Here is a 19,953-nt window from a genome sequence, read left to right as displayed (position 1 = left end):
CACACACACACACACACACACACACACACACACAGAGAGAGAGAGAGAGAGACAGAGAGAGAGAGAGAGAGAGAGAGAGAGAGAGAGAGAGAGAAACAGGATTAAATATTAAACCTACAGAAACTTTGCTTATGGACATAAAAATAAATTCTGATAAAGTTATATTTTACAAGATTGATAAAGGTTACAGAAAATGGTATATAAAAATATAGATTGGCAAAACCTCTGTATGGGAAACGGTGCCAATCCTAGCAATGCTTGCATAGAGCCATGAAGCCAGCATTATGCCTCCAGAGATTTTTTTTTAAGAGTGGATTAAGGTATCATGAGCTACAAGGGAGGGGAGTTAGGAACAAAGACGTCCACGCGCTTTTATCTTAACTTGCCTGATCATCATTTCCTTTTGTATTGTGTCTATAATACATGTATAATATGAACACAGTATAAATAGTCACACACTACTATATTACTAAAACGTATTACATGCGTATTATGAAAAAATACATATGCTAACTATGGCAACGCCTTGGCATATTGTATCCTATAACATTATGTTCTAATCTGTTCCTGCTACCTAAAATCCTACCCCCAAATCACACCTAAATTATTCCAAAAGTCCACCGTGACCATGGCATCTGGTACCTGCATGTACATTCCTGTGGAGTTAGGACTGGGCTACGCTGATGCACTCAGGACTTCCTTGACACCACATGTATGTGGTGTCTTTTGCTCCCAGTGGATTCTCAGAAAAGACGAAAAGCTTGAGAAACCATGAGGCAATATATATATGGGAGTACTCAGAATCATGAATTTCCAGAATCAAATATGGCTCCCACGGTGACAGAAAGTACATCTATGGACCTCCCTAAAGCTTTTGACTCTTCTTCATTCCTCTTTCTGACATGTTGACAGAGTTGGAGAAGCTGGAAGTTACCGTAAGAAGAACTGTTGAAGAGTTCAATGTTGAAGAAAGCGTAGTCTCCACTGGTCATGCCGTGTCTGTGCACCGCCAACATGATTCTCCGAATGGTGTCACCACTGGCACACATGATCACCACTGGGGAGAGAAACAGTACGTGAGTCACCAAACACAGCAGGCAGAAAGCAGGCCAAAACAACCAGGGGACAACAGGCACAGAACGGGTCATCTATAAAGTCTTGAATAGCTCCTCACAAACTACCTAATGCATGGTGCCCATGTACCCACAGGAGGGACATTACACATCTGTGGCATTACAAATAGTTGGGTAGGGACATTCACACATCCCACGGGATTCCCAAAAGTTGAGTAGAAAAACATACTGTGTTTTTTCCTAAGCATACATACCCATGATAACATTTATCTTCTAAGTCAGACACTGGGACAGATTAACAATAGTAACTAATAATAAAATGGAGCAATTACAACAAAATACTACAACAAAAGTAACTTGAAACTTACAAAATTTCAAGCTACAATTGGCTACGAGTAGCTAAATCCTAAGATGAAGCCACATCTAAAAGGGACAAAGGGAAATATATGATTTTAACTTAAAATGAACATAGAAAATAGCACCATAACCAAGAGATAGGAGCCAGCAATACAGACACAACAGCCTCTGGATAGAACACCGAGAGGACTGGAAATTACACAAACAGGCAAAGTGTATCTCATCGGGAGGAAGCAGCTACAAAACCAACCTAGAGGACCCTAGGATGAGTAACCCATCCATACTCCCTAAAGTACTCAACTTAACGGGGAACAAAGGCAGGCTCGTAAAACACTAAACACCAAGAGACTTAGGAGAAAGCTAAAAGCAATGTATGCTACTCAAATGGATTCTAGATCTTGAAATACAAGCAAAAAATCTTCAACAAAAACATTAAAAGGCAACCGATGAAATCTGACTGAAGGTCTGCAACTAGGTCGCGGGATATGTTCGCATGAAAGCTCTTGTTTTATGACTATTACTGTAGTTACTTATGAAAACATCCATGTTCTTAAGTGTTTTGAGAAATCTTGAGATTTGACTAAGTCTGTAGAGTCCTTGCCTGGAGTGCCCACAGCCATGGGTTTGATTCTCAGCATCACAGGAAACTGGGTGCAGAGTCATACACAGCGCTGTGTGGGTCATCCTGGACGTTAAATGAGACTTTACCTCAAAGAGAAAGTGTTTAGAAGTATAGAAGCATGATCCTGTAAATTATCCTTGAATCATCTTTGCATTATCTTCATAATTGTGTGATTATACAAACACGTACCAGCAGTGTTCACGCACATGTATGCACACACACACAGTCCGAGTTCTGTGAGTTTGTAGCCACAGTGTTAAATGTAAGAGGTTTTAAGCATTTTTAAGAGACTGTTGTCTGTGGCCTAAGCAAGACACAGGCGACAGTGAAGTGGGGGGGACTCAGTCACTGTCCAGTCAATCTGATGGTTCTTGGCTCACAGGCCCATGACCAGGAGAAACTGTATTTTCCTCTTATGCAGAATGAGAGGAGACCCACAGAGGCCTGGTGCTGTAAATTGCCTTACCGTGCTTCATGCCAGCCCTCTGGGATGTGTGTGCTCTTTGTAAAAGTATGGGTGCTGAAACACATAAAACAAATTGCAGTCTGTGCCGGAACAGCCTTGGCATCCTGCATGAAGGCCCGGGCTCCTACTGATAAGTCAGTCCCTGCACACACACGAGCTCAGAGCTCCAGGATACGACTGACATTTAACTACAGAAAGGCGCCGTTCGCACAACAGCAGCACTAGGAAACATGGCTTTAAGGCAATGAGAAACACCTGAAGCCCACAACTGTGAGAGTAGATGTTGTTTCTCTTGGAATTATAATTATACATTTGGGATTTTTCTTCAAAATCCCAAGATGTCTCAATAAAGAAGGTCTCAAAGAAACTCCTAATTACCAACTTGGGCCCTCATTTTAGATCAAACTCCTTTGATGGAAAAATCACAGGCAAGGTATCTCAGAAAATAGCTAATAAGGGGCTCAAGCTGGACAAGTCAAAGAGCATGGATTCCAAGGATGGGCATCTCCAGAGGGAACCACGGAGCCCCAATTGGCTGAATACTAAGGAACTCTGATCAACTTGTATGCACTGTGTAGAGTTCAGTGTCTGTCAACAGCTACATGCAGAAACTTACTCTGCTGGCGCATTGGATGAATAGCCTACATGGCATTTGTAGATTATCAGAACTGCAGGTTGCTTAATTCCCATGGGGGCCACTTAGTCGGGACATGTTGACACATGTGTCAATATGGCCTCTCTCTTGGCATGCTAACTGAGGAACCAGATTATAAACAACAGGATGCTACAACATCATGGATCAGAGAAGCCAGTGGGGCACCAGGTGTTAATCCTAAGCATCCTTTTGAGAGCCATACCTGTCCTAGGATAGAACAGACTGAACCCTGAGGCTAGAGAACTGGCATCCCTACGTCCTGGACAGAGTCCGGTCCTTTCTTTACATTCCTGCTTTGCCTCTGTACTTCTCCCCTACTTCCATCATGGCCTCTGACGAATTTTTCTTGAAGTGTTACTACCCATTTGTGACTGAGAAAGGGTGCTAGACATTTGTCTACCTGCTTAGACTTTCATTCTTCTCAGTCTTGTCCATTTTGTGCCAAGTATATGGTTTGCTCAAAAAAAAAAACTAATTCATTCCCAAGGTCACTGTTTCTCTCAAATAATACAAATCTGTAACAACATCGTGTCATTGTCGTCATCCTCATCATCATTACCATCATCATCTAGTTTTAGTTCAAGTAGAAGCAACACCACTTCATAGTACTGATTACCACCAACAAAGCCATCAGAGTAAAGAACCCTAGTTTTTATGGTGTGCCTCAACCTTTTGGGGTTGTCTCATTCATACCTAGTTGAACTGTGGGTACTTTTAGCAAACTTTCCTCTATACAATTTATCAAAAGGCTTGAAATATTTTTTTCTGAGACAGCTTTCTGTTCTTATTCATATTTCATCGTTTTATACAGTAGCCAGATTACGTAGTTAGCAAGCCCAAGTGACGTAAGAGGAGTAGGTACGACCTAGGAAGTACCTGGAAACATACAGACCGTGTGTCACATGAGGAAAACTGGCTAGCTCCCCAGACCTCCCAACGATAGATGAGACTGACAGAGAAACAGGGTCTGCCAATCCTCCTGCACAAGTGGGAGTCAATGCAGACTGCTTTCGTTGTATCAATATGTATTTCAATAAATAAATATCAACTGCTTTTAGACAGCTCCTCTCTGCGTAACCCTTTTCTGTCCTAGAACTTGCTATGTTGAACAGGCTGCAAATGTCTGAAAATCACAGGAATCCAGCTGCCTTTGCCTTCCGAGGGCTGGGATTGAAGGCATGTGCCACCAAGCCTGGTTTCAATGTGTAACTATTTATCAGAGATCAATATATCACACTTCAGAAGGAAAGGATAATGACTGACCCTATGTGCTTCTTGGTAGCCTTTTTTTTTAAACCTGTCCCACTTTAACTTGTGACATTGGTGTCATCTTTCCCCATCTGGGTGCCACATTATCACCACTAAATGGCTTCTCATTGTACCAACATGTTCTTGTAATCGAAGGGGTTACGCACACTGGAATGGCTTTAAATGTTAATTAACAGAGCTAATCACATTCCAAGCGGTGTCTATACACACATATTATGGAAAATCTTTCCCCTCTCTTGGACGTCCATTAAGGAAGCTTCCAATGGGTCTTCTCAGCAGCTTAGGGTGTTGTCTCAGATGTACAGCAGCTTAAAGCCCTATATAAACTATATAAAACCCTATATAAACACATAAAGCAAATTTGAGGCTTTCTGGTCTACATATATGTCATGGGGGATTTTTATTATTATTTTCAAATGTTTAAGTTTTGATTAAAGTTTACTCCAATGTGTTAATGATGTAATCAAATATAAAATAGAATGTTTTACCTGCCATTTCCCAAGACTATTCTTTGCATCTAACTGCCAGTGCCATTGTCAAACTCGTCTTCAAAGTTGTTGTACTTTTTTTTATTAAACCGAGTGCTTAATTTTAAAATATTATGCTGCCATCATATAGTATATAAAATGTATAATTGCCATTCATTGTAACTATTATTTATTTTTAAACTAAAATGTAAGAATACCTTTTGATCAAAGAAATCTGTTATGAATTGGTTTTTTTCTCTTTTCTGATGTGGCATAAAAACTTCTGAGTTTAACTGCCAACAGATGACCAACCACAAGTGAACTGCTTCTCAGTTGCAGCCTTGCTCATAGCAGAAACAACTTACAAACATTTAGTTTTTTTATCTAATCTCTGACTATTAAAATGTTTATAAAGTTTATTTTTACCAAAGAGATGTAATTCATTAAGATAAAGTTGCAGTATAAATGTCGTCTTATAACATAAATAAATAAATAAATAAATAAATAAATAAATAAATAAATAAGAAAGCAAGCTTCCAATGGGTTAACATCCCTCTTCCTTCAAGGAGCCCCCATTTGTCCCAGCAAGAGGGAAAGTAACAAATTTTCTCATTGATGAATCTGAACAGGAGAGAGGTAGGCTAGGCTCTTTCTTCAGAGCAGAGCCTCCTTCTGCACACTGAAAGTGTGATCACAGAAAAGAAAAATGTAACAGTAGGATGGGGGGGGTTGGCTCAGTGGTTAAGAGCACTTTTTGTTATTGCAAAGGACCCAGGTTCGATTCCCAGCACCCACTCAGAGGTTCATCACCTCCTCTGGCACCAGAGCATCAGGCATACATGTGATACACAGACGTACATTCTGGGGGAAAAAAAACTCATACACATAAAATAATAAAAATAAATCTAGAAATAAAATTTTAAATATACACTAAATATTAAGGAAATAAAATCATTAGAGAAATAATTTAAGAAATTTTCTTAGTTAAAAGACATGAGTTTCTGATATTCTTCTAACCCAAAGAAGTTAGACAAGAAGAAAGGTCCAAGTGAGGAAGCTTAAATCCCACTTAGAAACATGGGAGGCAGAGGGAGGGAGGAACCCGGGTGGGAAAGGAGAGATAGAGGGGACTAGGGGTAGCATCCTCCAGTATGGGGAGAGACAGGAGAGAAGCCAGGGGGACAGGAGAATGAATGGAAATATGCAGCTGCCAGGGGTGGGGAGTCTCTAAGAAGTCCCAGAGACCTGGGATGGGAGAGACTCCGAGTGTGAATGTGGGTGGCCTTAGCTCAACAGAGGGGATATGGAACCTGAAGAGACCACTCTAGTAGCCATACAGGACCCCCAGTGGAGGGATGAGGTCACCAACTGACCTACAAAATTTCAACCCCAAATTGCTCCTGTCTAAAAGAAATGGAGGGACAAGAATGGAGCAGAGCCTGAAGGAACACCGACCGGTGGCCATCCCAACTTGGGATCTTTCCCACGAGTAGGCATCAATCCCTAACTCTATTACTGATGCTGTGTTGTGCTTGCAGACAGGAGCCTAGCATGGCTGTTCTCTGAGAGGCTCTACCAGCAGCTCACTGAGACAGATGCAGAAACCCACAGCCAAGCATGGTGGTCTGAGACCCCTATGGAAGATTCCCTGGGGCAAGGATTGAAGGAACTGAAGGGGATGGCAACCCCACTGGAAGATGAAGTCTCAACTAACCTGGACCCCCGGGAGCTCTCAGAGACTGAGCCACCAACCAAAGAGCATCCATGGGCTAGACCTAGGCCCCTGGCATATATGTAGCAGAGGGCTGCCTTGTCTGGCCTCAGTGGGAGAGGATGCACCTAACCCTGTAGAGACTTGATGCCCCAGGGTGATGGATACCCAGGGTGGGGGCACCCTCTCAAAGGTGAAGGGGACACAATTCTGCAAGGGGAACCCCTAGAGGGGGCAGCATTTGGGTATAAATAAATAATAACTAAATATATAAATGGCATGAGTTTCTGAGAAAAGGGTCACACCAAGGTGAAACACTGACAGCAGTGTGCACTGTGATAAAGTATTGAACTACTGAGAACAAAAAAAAAAGATTCTAAAAATATTTTGTGGGGGTGGCTGGTGATAGTAAACTCTAAGTCCAGAATACATCAATTCACACTAACAGCAGCTTCAGACTCGAGAAGCCAATGAAGTGATGCCATCAAATTTTGAGGAGGAAAATGACTTATAGCATGGAGTTCTGTGCAGAATTGTACAATTATGTGTAAGGGTAAGATGAATAAGTCTGCGGTCCTGAAAAGTTTCAAAACGAATCTCTTGCCCATCCTTAGAAAGCTCCTGGAGGATGTGCTCCTCCAACAAAGAAAGGAGGGCACACACGGAACGAACAGGCTCAAAACGAGAACCGGTGGAAAGCCTTGGGAATCACTAAACAAGGAGCTCAGGGTCGTAGTAGAATAGAATGCCAAGAAAAGGACGACGCTGAAGCAGCTCCCGAGCTTGGAATAGAGGAGAGCTTACATGTGATTTTAGCAGTCACTCCACAGCAGGCTAAGCAAACAAAAGGATGAGTGTGTGTGTGCCTGTGTATGTGTGTATGCGTGTGTGTGTGCATGTGTGTGTGCGTGTGTGTGTGCCTGTGTATGTGTGCGTGTGTGTTCGTGTGTGTGCATATGCGTGTGTGCATGTGTGTGCTTGTGTGTGTGCATGTGTGTGTGCATGTGTGTGTGCATCTGTGTGCATCTGTGTGCCTGTGTGTGTGCGTGTATGTGTGTATCTGTGTGCATGTGTGTTGTGTGTGTGCGTGTGTGTGTGTGTATGTGTATGTATGTATGTGTGTGTGCGTGTGTGTGCATGTGTTTGTGCGTGTGTGTGTGCATGTATGTGTGTGTAGGTATATACATATATACATATGTATTCATATATGTGTATATGTATGTGTTTATAGTATGTATATGTATATTTATACACATATGTATTCATATATATATACATATATATGAAGGCATATCCTCAACCATCTGGATTCACTGTAAACATCATTCAGAAGATAACATGAATATCAATACTGAGGTAAGGAAAATGTTGACATGATCATAGGGAGGAATGAAGAACACACTGCATGTGTAGTTAGCAGAGAGTGGATGATAACTTAGCCATTCTCCACTAGCATTCCAAGAGACAGAACCTAAAACTGAAAAGAAGAATCAAAAGTAGCTTCTAGTTTGGAATTCTAAAGGAAAGTCGCTAGTGAACATCCACAGGACTCAGCTATGATGCTCTGGTTAGTCCGAAACGAGAGGTGGGGGACAAGAAGCATTTTTCCAGACAACACATAGGGGTTTGGGGGTTTAGAGGGTTTGGGGGGAAGGGGTAGTTAACCTTACATAGATGTATACCTAGCTTGGATAAAAACAAAAACTTAATTTCTTTCAAAAGCATATTTCTCTGTTCCTACACTACACAGTAACAAATATCATTTATAAAATACAGACTGTGCCCTTGCTTCTGCTGCTCCGAAGCTCTATCCATTGGAAAGACCCCTGTCATTTCTACACTGTGGCCTGTAGCACCTCTCTTTCCCAGTTCTATACACTAGGGAGGTTTATGAGGGTCTTTTGCTTTAAAATTCTGCTGACAAATTATTTGATCATTTAGACCAGAGTATTAAAAATAAGTTGTTCTTGTGCTCATTAAGTATTTCTATCTCTGTGGTCACTCTCCAAGCCAAAATACATAACAATATATAGGAAGAATTAAAAAAAATAAAGCTAGTTTTTATACAAAACAATTTGTGTAGGTTTCTTCTACTTTTGCATCTGAGAAAGTACATAAACACAACACTGACCTTTCTCTGCTTAAAAAAAAATGTGTTTCTGACTTTTTTATAATAAATGTATCATTTCCTGTGATGTAGCAAGATCCTAGCCAACTATTTAAACAAATCCAGTACTAAATACAAAGTATTTGCCTGTTGCTTGTTTGTTTACACTTTGGGACAGGGCACATTCTACAGCCCAGGTTGGCCTTGAACTCACAAGCTTTTTGCTTCAGCTCCTGGATGCTGGGATTACAAGCATGTGCTACCATTCCCATCTAAGATCATATGTATGTATGCATGTATGTATGTATGTATGCATGCATGCATGCATGTATTTCTGCCACTGGCATCTATTTCCTAAAGTGTTTGTAGAATACCCTTAGTACATGAAATAGACGATCCAGAATGTAAATGGTGAGCATAGCTTAGCTACCTGCCTAAAGAGTCATTTTGTCTAGTTTTCCTTGGAATTTCTGGGGGTGAAAATAATATCTCCCTTACAACTCAAATTTTTATTTGGAATTAAACACAGAAACTTTTTTAAAAGACTTGAATATTCAAAAATCACTCTCCAGTATTCTCTGCCCCACCCCATGTATATAAAAAAAAAAAATGGTCACCATCTTGTAATAACCAGGATGCATGGACAAACAAATCCTTGTGAAATCTCATCTACTGCTCCCTAGTTCTCGAGGCCGCCTGAGGCTGGCTCTTGAGAAACTTTCTATTGCCCTCATGCCTGGGGGTTGAAATTGATTCTGTTCTATCCTCTTAGCTGATAATATACACGCTGTGAAGTTGCTGTTATTTTTTTTTAATCACACCTACACAGGTGTGTGCTTTCATTATAGGAGACTTTTTTTTAAGTTTTTCAATTGACTTAAATGACAAACCCTCTAAGAGATAAGGATAATTTGGGGATTTTGAGGGGGTTGTTTGTTTAATTTTTATTTCTAAAAGGTGTTATGTAGCCAAAAGAAAATTTAGTTACACTATTGAGATGGCAGGGAAGATATTCAGATATCCATAATTTGATTTTAAAGTTGAAATGTTCTTTCCAAAAGAGGGATGGGAGGGACTCTCTAAAGCATGCCCTGGCCCCTCCTAAAGGCAGGAGATGCTCTGTGGCAGAAATGCTGTCAGTTACATTTTTACATTTGGAGGAAGAGGACTCCAGCTCAGAATAGCGGTTGGAAGAGGCCTGATTCTCATCTAGTACCTTGTTTCGAGTTCAGTGCCTTGCATTCCAGAGGTGTGGGCTTTTCTGCTTCGAGTTCTTCCCAGGACATGGCTTCCCCTTCTCGGTGAAGGTGATTATTATCAAATATAGCACAACACCCACTACAATGAAGCCACACGTTTACTGCTTGGGTCTGGCACTGTTTCAAGGAATGCTGGTAACCTTGTTCATTAAACCCTTCCAGCAACCCCAAGACGTAGCTGTTGTAGGAAGCCCACTTTACCTGAAGAGACTGGGGTACAGTTTAACAGCCCAGGATCCTGTTAGCTAGCAAGGGGCTGAGCCACAAACTCCCCTGAAACCATGCACTAAACCCCTACCACTTAACACCGTGCCTGGCTACATTGAAGTGGAGATTCGGGTCTACAGGAAGCACCTGAGAGCTCACGACTTTCTCTACGAAGAGTAAAAAATTGAGAGGAAGTCAGCCTGGAAAAGAAACTATTTTTATTTAAATTTCAGGAAACCTGCCGTATTGCTACTGACACAGATTTTAGAGAAAGAATCATAAGATCATAATATAAAATACACACGCCAGACTAACAGACTTGCACCGCTAAATTGAATGAGAATAAATGCGAGGAGATCGAAGTACATCTACCAAGCTTGGTGTATTTAAAAATAATAATAGGGACAGAACGCAGGCTGAAGTCCTTTTAAACCAAACACACCAGTCATCCCCCCACCCCAGACCACTATCTCACTGTGACCCTCCCAACACCATGGTTCCAAGAGCACTGTGTGACTAAAGGCCCCACAGCAGAGCAGACAGATCCGCCAGGCCTCTTATCCCAGGCCACTGTACCAAGGTCACCGCCTTTCTGGGTTCAGCGAGGCAGGGACAGAATTTGCAAATCTCGGATCTAGCGAGGCGTGAGGACACGCCCCCATTCCCAGCCTGCCCTGGGAAGTCACCAGCTTTGAGATAAGGCACTGGAAGCCCAGAATTGAAGGAATACCAGGGTGCGGTAGCCTGAAGACTGGGAGTGGGGAAAAAAGTGGGTTTCTCGCCCAGCAGGGGCAAATCTGCTACGATAGGACAGAACTTTCCTTTTTCATAACCAATGCCTTGCCTGCGCACCTAACAGTGATTCTGCGTAGACAGCCTGGAGTTCTTAGGTCGAAACTTGTCCTGTGCGCACTGTCTACAACACCTTGAAGTCAGGGTAGCCAAACTGGAGAGAGGGGAGGGGCAGCTGTGACCCCACTCTTGAAGCTTTCTCTGCCCACCTCACCTGTTCTGAGCCTGCAAGCTAAGTGTCCCGCAACAGCCAGGCCCCAGGTTCCCAGCAGTCGAATTGCTGCCAGTGCCAGGCAAGCCAGGTACCCTGGCTTGGCTCCGCTCCCCCAGGTTTCACCAGGATAGTACCCCCGGGCATCGGAAGCTTTGCGGCGTGGGGGGAGGGGGAGAGTAATACCGAGGACATTCTGGGCGCCTGCGCACCAAGGGGAAACAAAGGCGGAATTTCTCGAATGTTGTAAACCACAACTGGGATGTCCGGACTCACTGCCCTACACTGGGTATTCGTCTCCCTCCTCTAGCTACAGGACAGAAACCTGGGCAGCTGCAGGGGATTCCCACGCTCCCTCTAGCCATGATCACAATCCCCAGAACTGTGCTCTGTCTAGTTTGGCTATTGTTCCAAACCCTCCAGCGACTGGAGGAGAAAGGGTCAGGAAGGGAACCGATGGGAAGAAAGCTACGGCGCGCGCTCCGGCCAAGCCCAGCTCCCTGCGCTTTCAGAGGCTGCGAAGCCCAGCGCGCCCGGGGCGAATGAGTGTCTCCTGAATTCAGACACAGCGACGCACTCTGGTGCTTGTGCAGAAGCTTGTTTATAGACACTAGAAGGGGCGTGGAAGGAATTTAAAGGGAAGGCTTTTAAAAGAGACTTGGGGTCTATGGAAAGAGCAGTCAAGGAAGCCAGGAGACCCCTAGCTAGTCAAGAAGCTGCGCGCTGCTGGCTGTCCCCAGACGCTATGGCCCTACCAGGGGGCGCGCGACAGCAATGGACAGGGTAACGAATTCCTGGAACGCATGGCACCCCGGAACTGTCGAAAGGGAAAAGCCTTGGTATTTGGCCACACCTGTCATACCTGAGCTAACAATCGGCTCAGACGTCCCCTCGACTGGCCAGGTCCACCTTCCCGGGACTGTCTAGGCACACCCCTTACACCGCGATGGGCTATCCTCCACCCGCCCCTGGGTCAGGCAGCTCACACTTGAACAAGCTCCCGCGCGCAACTTCCACGGGTCCTCGGGTTATAGGGAAGGGTGGGGTCTGCAGAAGACTGACTTGGTGGGATTTCGGGGGAGCCACCAAGAACCGCTGGGTCAGAGCCAACGACCCCTTGTCGCGCTCCTGCTCACCTCGCTCACTGCCCTGGATGTAGCGCACTATGTCGTCCAGGTCCAAGTCTTTGGTCTCGTCGAAATTGTAGGCAGACGTGTGCAAGCCCTCCTCCTGGAAAACCTCGTGGACCCCCTCGAGAGTGAAGTAGCAGTTTCTCTCGAGTTTGTCGTCGCTGTAGAGCAGGGCAGCGCGGCTCCAGTGGTGGTGGCGGAACAGAGCGAGCATCATCTCTCCCATCTTGGCGTAGGCAGGCGCCACGCGCGTGAGGTGCGAGTACTCCGTGTCCTTGTGCTGGAAACCCGCGGCCAGCGCTCCTGCGGACAGCATCGGCAGGTCCCAGTGAGACGCCAGGCGGGCCACCGGCGCCGCCGCGTACTCGCACACCGGACCCAGGATGAGGTCCGGCTTGGCGCCGCGCGCCGCCGCCACGCGGTCCACCAAACTGAAGAGCGCACGGTTGCCACAGTCAGAGTCTTCATAGGCCACCTGGAAGCGAGTGCCGGGCGGCAGCAGCTTCCTGCCGGTGCCATTGCCCTCCACGCTACGCAGCGCGTACTCGATGGCCGGCCTCACCCGGGCCAGCGAGAACAAGTACGAATCGTCCCGGGGCAATAGCACAAGCACCTCGATCTTTTGAGCCGCCAGCGCCTCTCTCTCCCGGCGCCTGCTGCCTGGCCCGGTGTCCCCACCGCCACTACTCGCACCGCCAGCCAGCAGCGCCCGGGCCAGCAGCACGCACGCCGAGAAAGTGAACAGCAGCAGGGACCGCATCCTGTTGCCAGCAAGCGCTCGCCCTGGCCGCCGGCTCGCCCTCTGCCCCCCACCCACCCTGCCCCTTTCCTCCCTGCTCTTTTCTTTCCTCTGTCCCTGCGCCCCCTTAGGCGCTCCAAGAAAACAGAATACCCCCTTCAGTAACGCGCCAAAAGATAGAGAGGAAGACTCCTCTGCAATATCCCTAGGTTTAAAAAAAAAAAAAAAAGCAAAGAAAGAAAAAAGAAAAAAGTTCACAGAATGTAAACCTGTGCGTCTGTAATATACATATAGACTTATTATAAATATATATATATTCTCCCTTCCTTTGCACATAGGCTATTTGGCTTAGAGGTGGCTTCTTATTTGGGCGTTGCTAAGGTTGCGTTTGAAGGCCTTATTTGTAAAAGAAAAAGAAGTTAAACTTGTCCAAGTGCTTGTAATTGACGGTGCACCTCCTTCGCGTTTGATCCCATTGATTCGCGCGGGTTTCTGGATCCATAGCCGGTGTTTAAATAGCGTGGCAGCGGGCGCGCGTTACCACATGGCGCGCCGAGGCCAGGCTTGTCTCTGCAACGGGTGGGGTGGGTGGGGGTGGGGAGGGGTGGGGTGGGGGGCTGGGCTGGGGGAGCCTCTCATTAACATTCTTACATCAGGGCTCCTCCCCCGCACCCCTGGCCTACTCGTGGTTGGGTCCCTAAGCCCCCTCTTTGCCGGTGCTCAGCTTTGGCCCAAAGCCGCAGCCGCCCACGTCTACACCCGCGGGAGCCCTCACCGCGCAGCGTTACTCTAACGTCCCCGCCTCTCCCTGGCTCCGCTCTCTCCAGCCCCAGGATTTAAAAAAAAAAAGAGAGAAAAGAAAGAAAGAAAATGTAAATATGTTTGAAAGAAAAAAATGAGCGCTCATACATGCACAAAACACACGCGCTGCGAAAACAGAGGGAAGATATTTCTCCAAATTGGTGGCTTCGTTGCAAAACTCCATAGGGTCTCACCTCTTTTCGTGATCTGGCCACGTTCTGTCTGGATGCGTCCAGTCCTGTCCCGCACCTGACCTTTCTGGTCCCTGGAGCAAGGTCAGGGAACAAGGAACAAGGTCCCAGTGCAAGAAGGTTCATTTGCAGACCTGGTATGCCCATCCGGCCTGAGCGGTGCCCGCGGCGGTCCTTCCCCCGCCCGGAGTGGGTGCTCTCCCTCTGGGCTGCCGAGACACGCTAGAATCACAGTGTCTGCGGCGTCACGGTGTCCTAGTGCGCAGACCCTCCGCCGGGTCACCGAGACCAGAAAAGCGAAACTTGTTGCTTCGGATGTTGGGTAAATGATTCCGCTCCCGGAAGTGTCACGGAGCTTGAAAAGCATCTCCCAAAGGTAGTATTTGCTAAACTCCATTACTAAAAGGGACACACTCACCCACTGCCCCCAAATCTTCCCCCCAGAGAATCCCTAAGTACCGAAAAGCAGTCTGCCAACCCCAGAGCTTCTGTTCCAGGATGCCCGATATTCTGGGATGCCCAGAAAGGTCCTGCCCGGGAGACCCAGTCTTCCCACTGGTCACAGCTACCACAGCGATGCAGACGGAGTGGAAACGACTGTGGAGACGTCTCAGACCAGAGGCGCGTCTCAGGACCGAGCAGCTGCGCAGGTCCAGAGGGCCCTGCACCCTCTTTTCGTGGTCACGCAGCAAAGACATTTACGGCGAGAACAGGCTGTATTGCACAAGGTAGTTCTGACACCAAAGTCTCGCAAATTAAAGTTAATTCAAAATGTTTCTAAATGTTCTTTCATTTGGCTGGGCGTCAGTGTGCGCGAATTCTATTAGTCTTAAACTTACGCCCTCTCTCGGCAGGAACTTGAATGAGATTCTTCACCAGCTGCCCCAGGCTCTTTTTTTTTTTTTTTTTTTTTTTTTTAAATAGTTGAGCCCCCTAAAATGTCCTTGCTCTCATTTGTGACTATGAAGTGATAAATCGAGGTGTCCGAGGACACGGCAAATCCAGGCATCAGCCCTCCTCGAGGCTAACAGCCCCCTCTCGGTCGCCCTTTCTAGCAGTGAAAATGCAATCGAGGGTAACTTTTCAAAACCGGATTAGATTTCAGTTGTACACTGTGGTCCCCAAACCTTCGCTGTAAGTAGGGACTTCTGAATCCTAGGTGAGCTTCTGTTTAATTAGAGCTGCTAACCAATACTAAGAGTAGATATATAAAGTTTAATTCAGAAGAGTTATCCACGCACATTAGAAACTGACAAGTAGTGCTTCACAGCAATTAAATCCTTCCTGAACTCTTGGGAGAGCAAACATTTGTTTATAGAGTCATAGTTATTTAAGAAAAAAAAAGACAACAGCTAAATCCTGGATTCCAAGGGTCTTAGTGGATTTCAGCTGGTTGCCAGGAGACATGAAGGACTGAGGTTTCCTATTACTACCCGGTATGCCCTGTCTGGGGAACGCCAGCCAACAGCGATATGATTCTGCAGTGTATGGTGTGGGCTCACTAGAAGAGTCTGGGATTTCAGTGGCACCGAGTGTGGAGTGCCTCTCACATCTCTGGAGCTGCCCAGCCTCGCCCTTGGGTCAACAGCAGGGCATTGCTCTTCCTTTAAGGCTGGCACCATAGCCTCCCTGTGGCCTTTGAGTAGAAGCGCTCAACTTCCAGCCTGTTGTTAAAAGAGCACAGACGACAGGAGACCGGATCAGCCCAGAAACAGAGGAGAGGGGGCCACAAAGTTGCTGCCTGCGTGCATGTTCAACACATCCTTTGCAGATTCCAAATGAACAGAAGCTGAGATTTTAAAAAGAAAGGTCTTCCAGTGCCAACGAGCACAAGATTATTAACAGTAATACAAGCCTATTGTCCCAGTATTGGGAGGGTTTTGTCTACTTATTGTGGGTGTTAGGAGGGTTTGTTTACTTTCCATCATAATTCTTTGGGCAACCAGCTGACGATATCATGTGTGACTGTAGTTCTGCATCTTAGGCCTGAAAGAACTGTGGCCCAAAGCCTGCACAGTACATTTAAACACCTCTTTGTCTCCTGAGGATATTTTCTACTGGGAAAGATCACATGCAACACTATGTAAAACAGGGTCGGTAAGCAAAGGGATTCCCACTGTAGGTAACATTCTTTGTATCACATTTATAGGTGGGCCTGGTGGCACAGGCTATGCTGAAGGACGTCAAAGGCCACCTGGGCTGCAGATTAATCCAAAGCCAGCCAGGGTGACTTAATTTTACAAGGTTCTGTTACCAATAAAAGGAAAAAAAAAAAAAAAAAAAAAAAAAGAAAGCTGGAAATGGGATTACTTGCCTACGATAAATTCAATACAATGTAATACACAGGCACACACACACACACACACACACACACACACACACACACACACACACACACACACCATCTTATGAGATCTTACCAATATATTTTCAGGCTTTCCAGAAGAGTAAAACTGAACAGCACTTGATAAATATAACTTGTAACATTTTTTATCATGTTAGCAAAACAAGAAAGAAAAGAAAGAAAAACAGTCTTGCATTTAGGTTTTAAACACTGTTCCTTTCAACTCCAAAAACAAACAAACAAAACAACAACCAAAAGAAAAAAAATAAACCACTGAAGTTGGGGAAGGGTCATTTTTTTTTTCACATTCAGAATTCAGTTATCAATTTCAATTGTCTAAGAAAACAAAGGACTAAAGTTAGCTAGTGGAAAGCCTAAACACATTAGTGTTAAATGTGATATTACAGAAACTCAGAAGTTTTATAAGGTTTAGAAATATTTTTATCAATATCCAAGAGCTATTTTGTTTCTAGTTCTGTCAAGTGAATTTTGTGTCCAGATGTTTTTGGTTGGTTGGTTGGGGTTTGTTTGTTTGTTTGTTTTTGGCTACAGCCATACAGTATGGAGAAGCTATGGTGTCATTTCAAAGAACAAGGACAAAGTGTGGAGCAGAGACTGAAGGAAAGGCCATCCAGAGACTGCCCCACCTAGGGATCCATCCCATCTGCAGACACCAGACCCAGACACTATTGTGGATGCCAAGAAGTGCATGCTGACTGGAGCTTGTTATAACTGTCTCCTGAGAGGCTCTACCAGAGCCCAACAAATACAGAGGTGGATGCTCACAGCCAACCATTGGACTGAACTTGGGGTCCCCAGTGGAGGGGTTAGAGAAAGAACTGAAGGAGCTGAACGGGTTTGCAACCCCATAGGAAGAATAACAATATCAACCAAGCAGACACGCAAGAGCTTCCAGGGACTAAACCACCAACCAAAGAGTACACATGGAGCGACCCATGGCTCTCACCACATATGTAGCAGAGGATGGCATTGTCTGGTATCAATAGGAGAAGAGGCTCTTGGTCCTATGATATCTTTGATTCCCCAGTGTAGGGGAATGTCAAGGCTTGGAGGTGAGAATGGGTGGGTGGGAGGGGGAGCACCCTCATAGAAGCAGGGGGAGAGAGATGGAATAGGGAGGTTCCAGAGGGGAAACTGGGGAAGGGGATAACATTTGAAATGTAAATACATAAAATATCTAGTAAAAAAAGAAATGTACTAAAAAATGCCTGGGGCATTTTCTCCACAAATCCCCTGCCTCAGAACCCTGGCCTGAAACCCACCAAGTAAGGGTCCTTGCAGATTGTCCAAGGTCCTTCCATCTTGTCCAGCCAATCCTGAGGTCACACTAAAGAATACCACAGTGAAGCCTTAACATAGAATAAAAATACCTTCTGCAAGACAGAATTGTTGAAAACACACTTCCCCCTAGAGGCAGAAAAGATGAAAGGCCGTGACACATAATCCAAAAACCCTTTCTGAAGTTCGATGAGTACTGAGATTTTCATTTCTAAACATACAGCCAATGGTTTAGAGAACGCTATTGAAGAAGTGAGAGGAAATTCAGTGGACACCAAAAGAATTAAATTAGAATTTTGCCTCTAGGTCTCCACTCTCCTTGGGAGGACTCTATTAATCGGCCCCATGTCTTCTATTATACAAATCTGTAATTTTTTTTTTAGTGAATATAACAAATAATAGTAAGTATGTATTTTTATTTAAATTATGGCTCAATTTAATTAGGAGCTATAGTTGCATGTGGCCTTCAAGGGCTTCTCTTGAAAGTGTAGAACTTTCTATTACAATAGTGTCTTCATTTCTCTGAGGATGTTCTGAGGCTTGTGACTGTAGAAAGATTTCTGAAACACATACTGCCCATCTGTCTTAGATGGCCTGAGTACAGACATAAGAAATGCAAATAATGTAGTGCTGTTAGTTCATAGACAGTGTGTCTAATGTAGTCAAAACAAGAATATGGGCCAGGGGGACGGCTCAGCATCTAAAGGTACCTGCAACCAAGCCTGGTGACCTGAGTTCAGTCCCTTCAGATGCACATGGTGGGAGAATGAAGTCTCTTAAGTCCCCCCGTGATCTCCACAGATGTTACACACACACACACACACACACACACACACACACACACACACACCACAGATGTTACACACACACACAAAAACACACACACCACAGATGTTACACATACATTGCAGATGTTACACACACACACAAAAACACACACACCACAGATGTTACACACACACACCACAGATGTTACACACACACAAACACACACACCACAGATGTTACACAAACATTACAGATGTTACACACACAAACACACACACCACAGATGGTACACAAACATTACAGATGTTACACACACACACACCACAGATGTTACACACACATTACAGATGTTACATACACACACACAAACACACACACTGTAATTTTTAAAAATTGAAAACTATATGTGATTTAAATTCATATATAGCAATACTGACTATATTTTGCTGTTTTGTTTTTTCCTTTTCTTTTTCTTTTAGCTTGGAAAAGAATCTGAGAAAGTGCATAAATATGTAAAATGGAATTTTAGGCACATGAATAACCGCCTTTGTTGGGTTTTGCTACCTGCGGATCTCCTTCTCCTTAAGCCTTTAGACCTGGCCCTCGTCCTCAGAGATGTTTGCTCTTCCAGCTGAGAAGCACAGCGTCCCTCAAGCCTGTGGTCACACTAAGTTGTATTGCGGTCATACTAAGTTGTATTGCGATCACAGTAAGTTGTATTGCAGTCACACTAAGTTGTATTGCAGTCACACTAAGTTGTATTGCAGTCACACTAAGTTGTATTGCGATCACACTAAGTTGTATTGCTATTTACTTTTTTATTTTATTTGGGTGTGGGTTGGGATTTAGTGTCCAGAGTAGATAGCATGTGCTTAGAAATCTCACAGAGAGACCTGTAAGCTGTCGTCCCAATAGTGAGCCTTCAGCTTTCTTATTTGTTCATTTGTTTCTTGAGTCGGGGTCTCATGTAGCCCAGGCTAGCCTCGAATTTCCCTGTGTAGCCAAAGATGACTTTAATTCCTGATTCTCCTGCTCCTTCACACCAAGATCTGGGATCATATATGTGACCACTACACAGAGCAATTTTCTAGCTTTTACATCTAGATATTAATCTAGTGTTGTATAAATAAGATTGGGAAAAAGTAGTAGCTAACGTCTTGATGTACACTTGAAAAGTATTTAATGGTCATTATTATCATGGATTTGTTCTAATGCCTGGTTTTTAAAGTGCTACACATCGGAGATTTTGAGTCAGTGGTTTGCAAAGAATGAAGAAATAAATATTTAGCCTTTATGCAACGTGTTTAAAATAACCTACCTCTACAAGTGACCTAATTTATAATGGATGGAACTGTTTGGCAATATCACTTTAATAGTGGCCCCAGATTCCCAACCAGATATTTCCTGTCAAGCTGCAGCATGCAGCTGCCTATGACTGATACAGCACTCCTCAGAAAGACAGAGAACCAGAGAACACAGGAATTG

At 44.6% G+C, this 19,953-nt stretch overlaps 1 protein-coding gene across 2 annotated transcripts in view; it reads right to left on the bottom strand.

Moving 5' to 3' along the window:
• The window catches only part of Npr3 (natriuretic peptide receptor 3), a 60,450-nt gene extending 47,334 nt beyond the window's left edge, over nucleotides 1-13,116 (bottom strand). For both annotated transcript variants that reach the window (XM_032898772.1, XM_032898773.1), the window contains exons 1-2: nucleotides 12,333-13,116; nucleotides 935-1,057 (exon numbers count right to left, since the gene is read on the bottom strand). In XM_032898772.1, the coding sequence (XP_032754663.1) occupies nucleotides 935-1,057; nucleotides 12,333-13,086 (877 nt within the window). In that variant the 5' untranslated portion in view covers nucleotides 13,087-13,116. The remainder of the gene's footprint in view (nucleotides 1-934; nucleotides 1,058-12,332) is intronic.
• Nucleotides 13,117-19,953: the final 6,837 nt, after the last annotated feature.

Source organism: Rattus rattus, chromosome 3, assembly GCF_011064425.1.
Source record: "Rattus rattus isolate New Zealand chromosome 3, Rrattus_CSIRO_v1, whole genome shotgun sequence".
NCBI classification, from domain to species: Eukaryota; Metazoa; Chordata; class Mammalia; order Rodentia; family Muridae; genus Rattus; species Rattus rattus.
The sequence above is the reverse complement of the archived record's forward strand: the minus strand, read 5'-3'. Positions and strand labels throughout refer to the sequence as shown.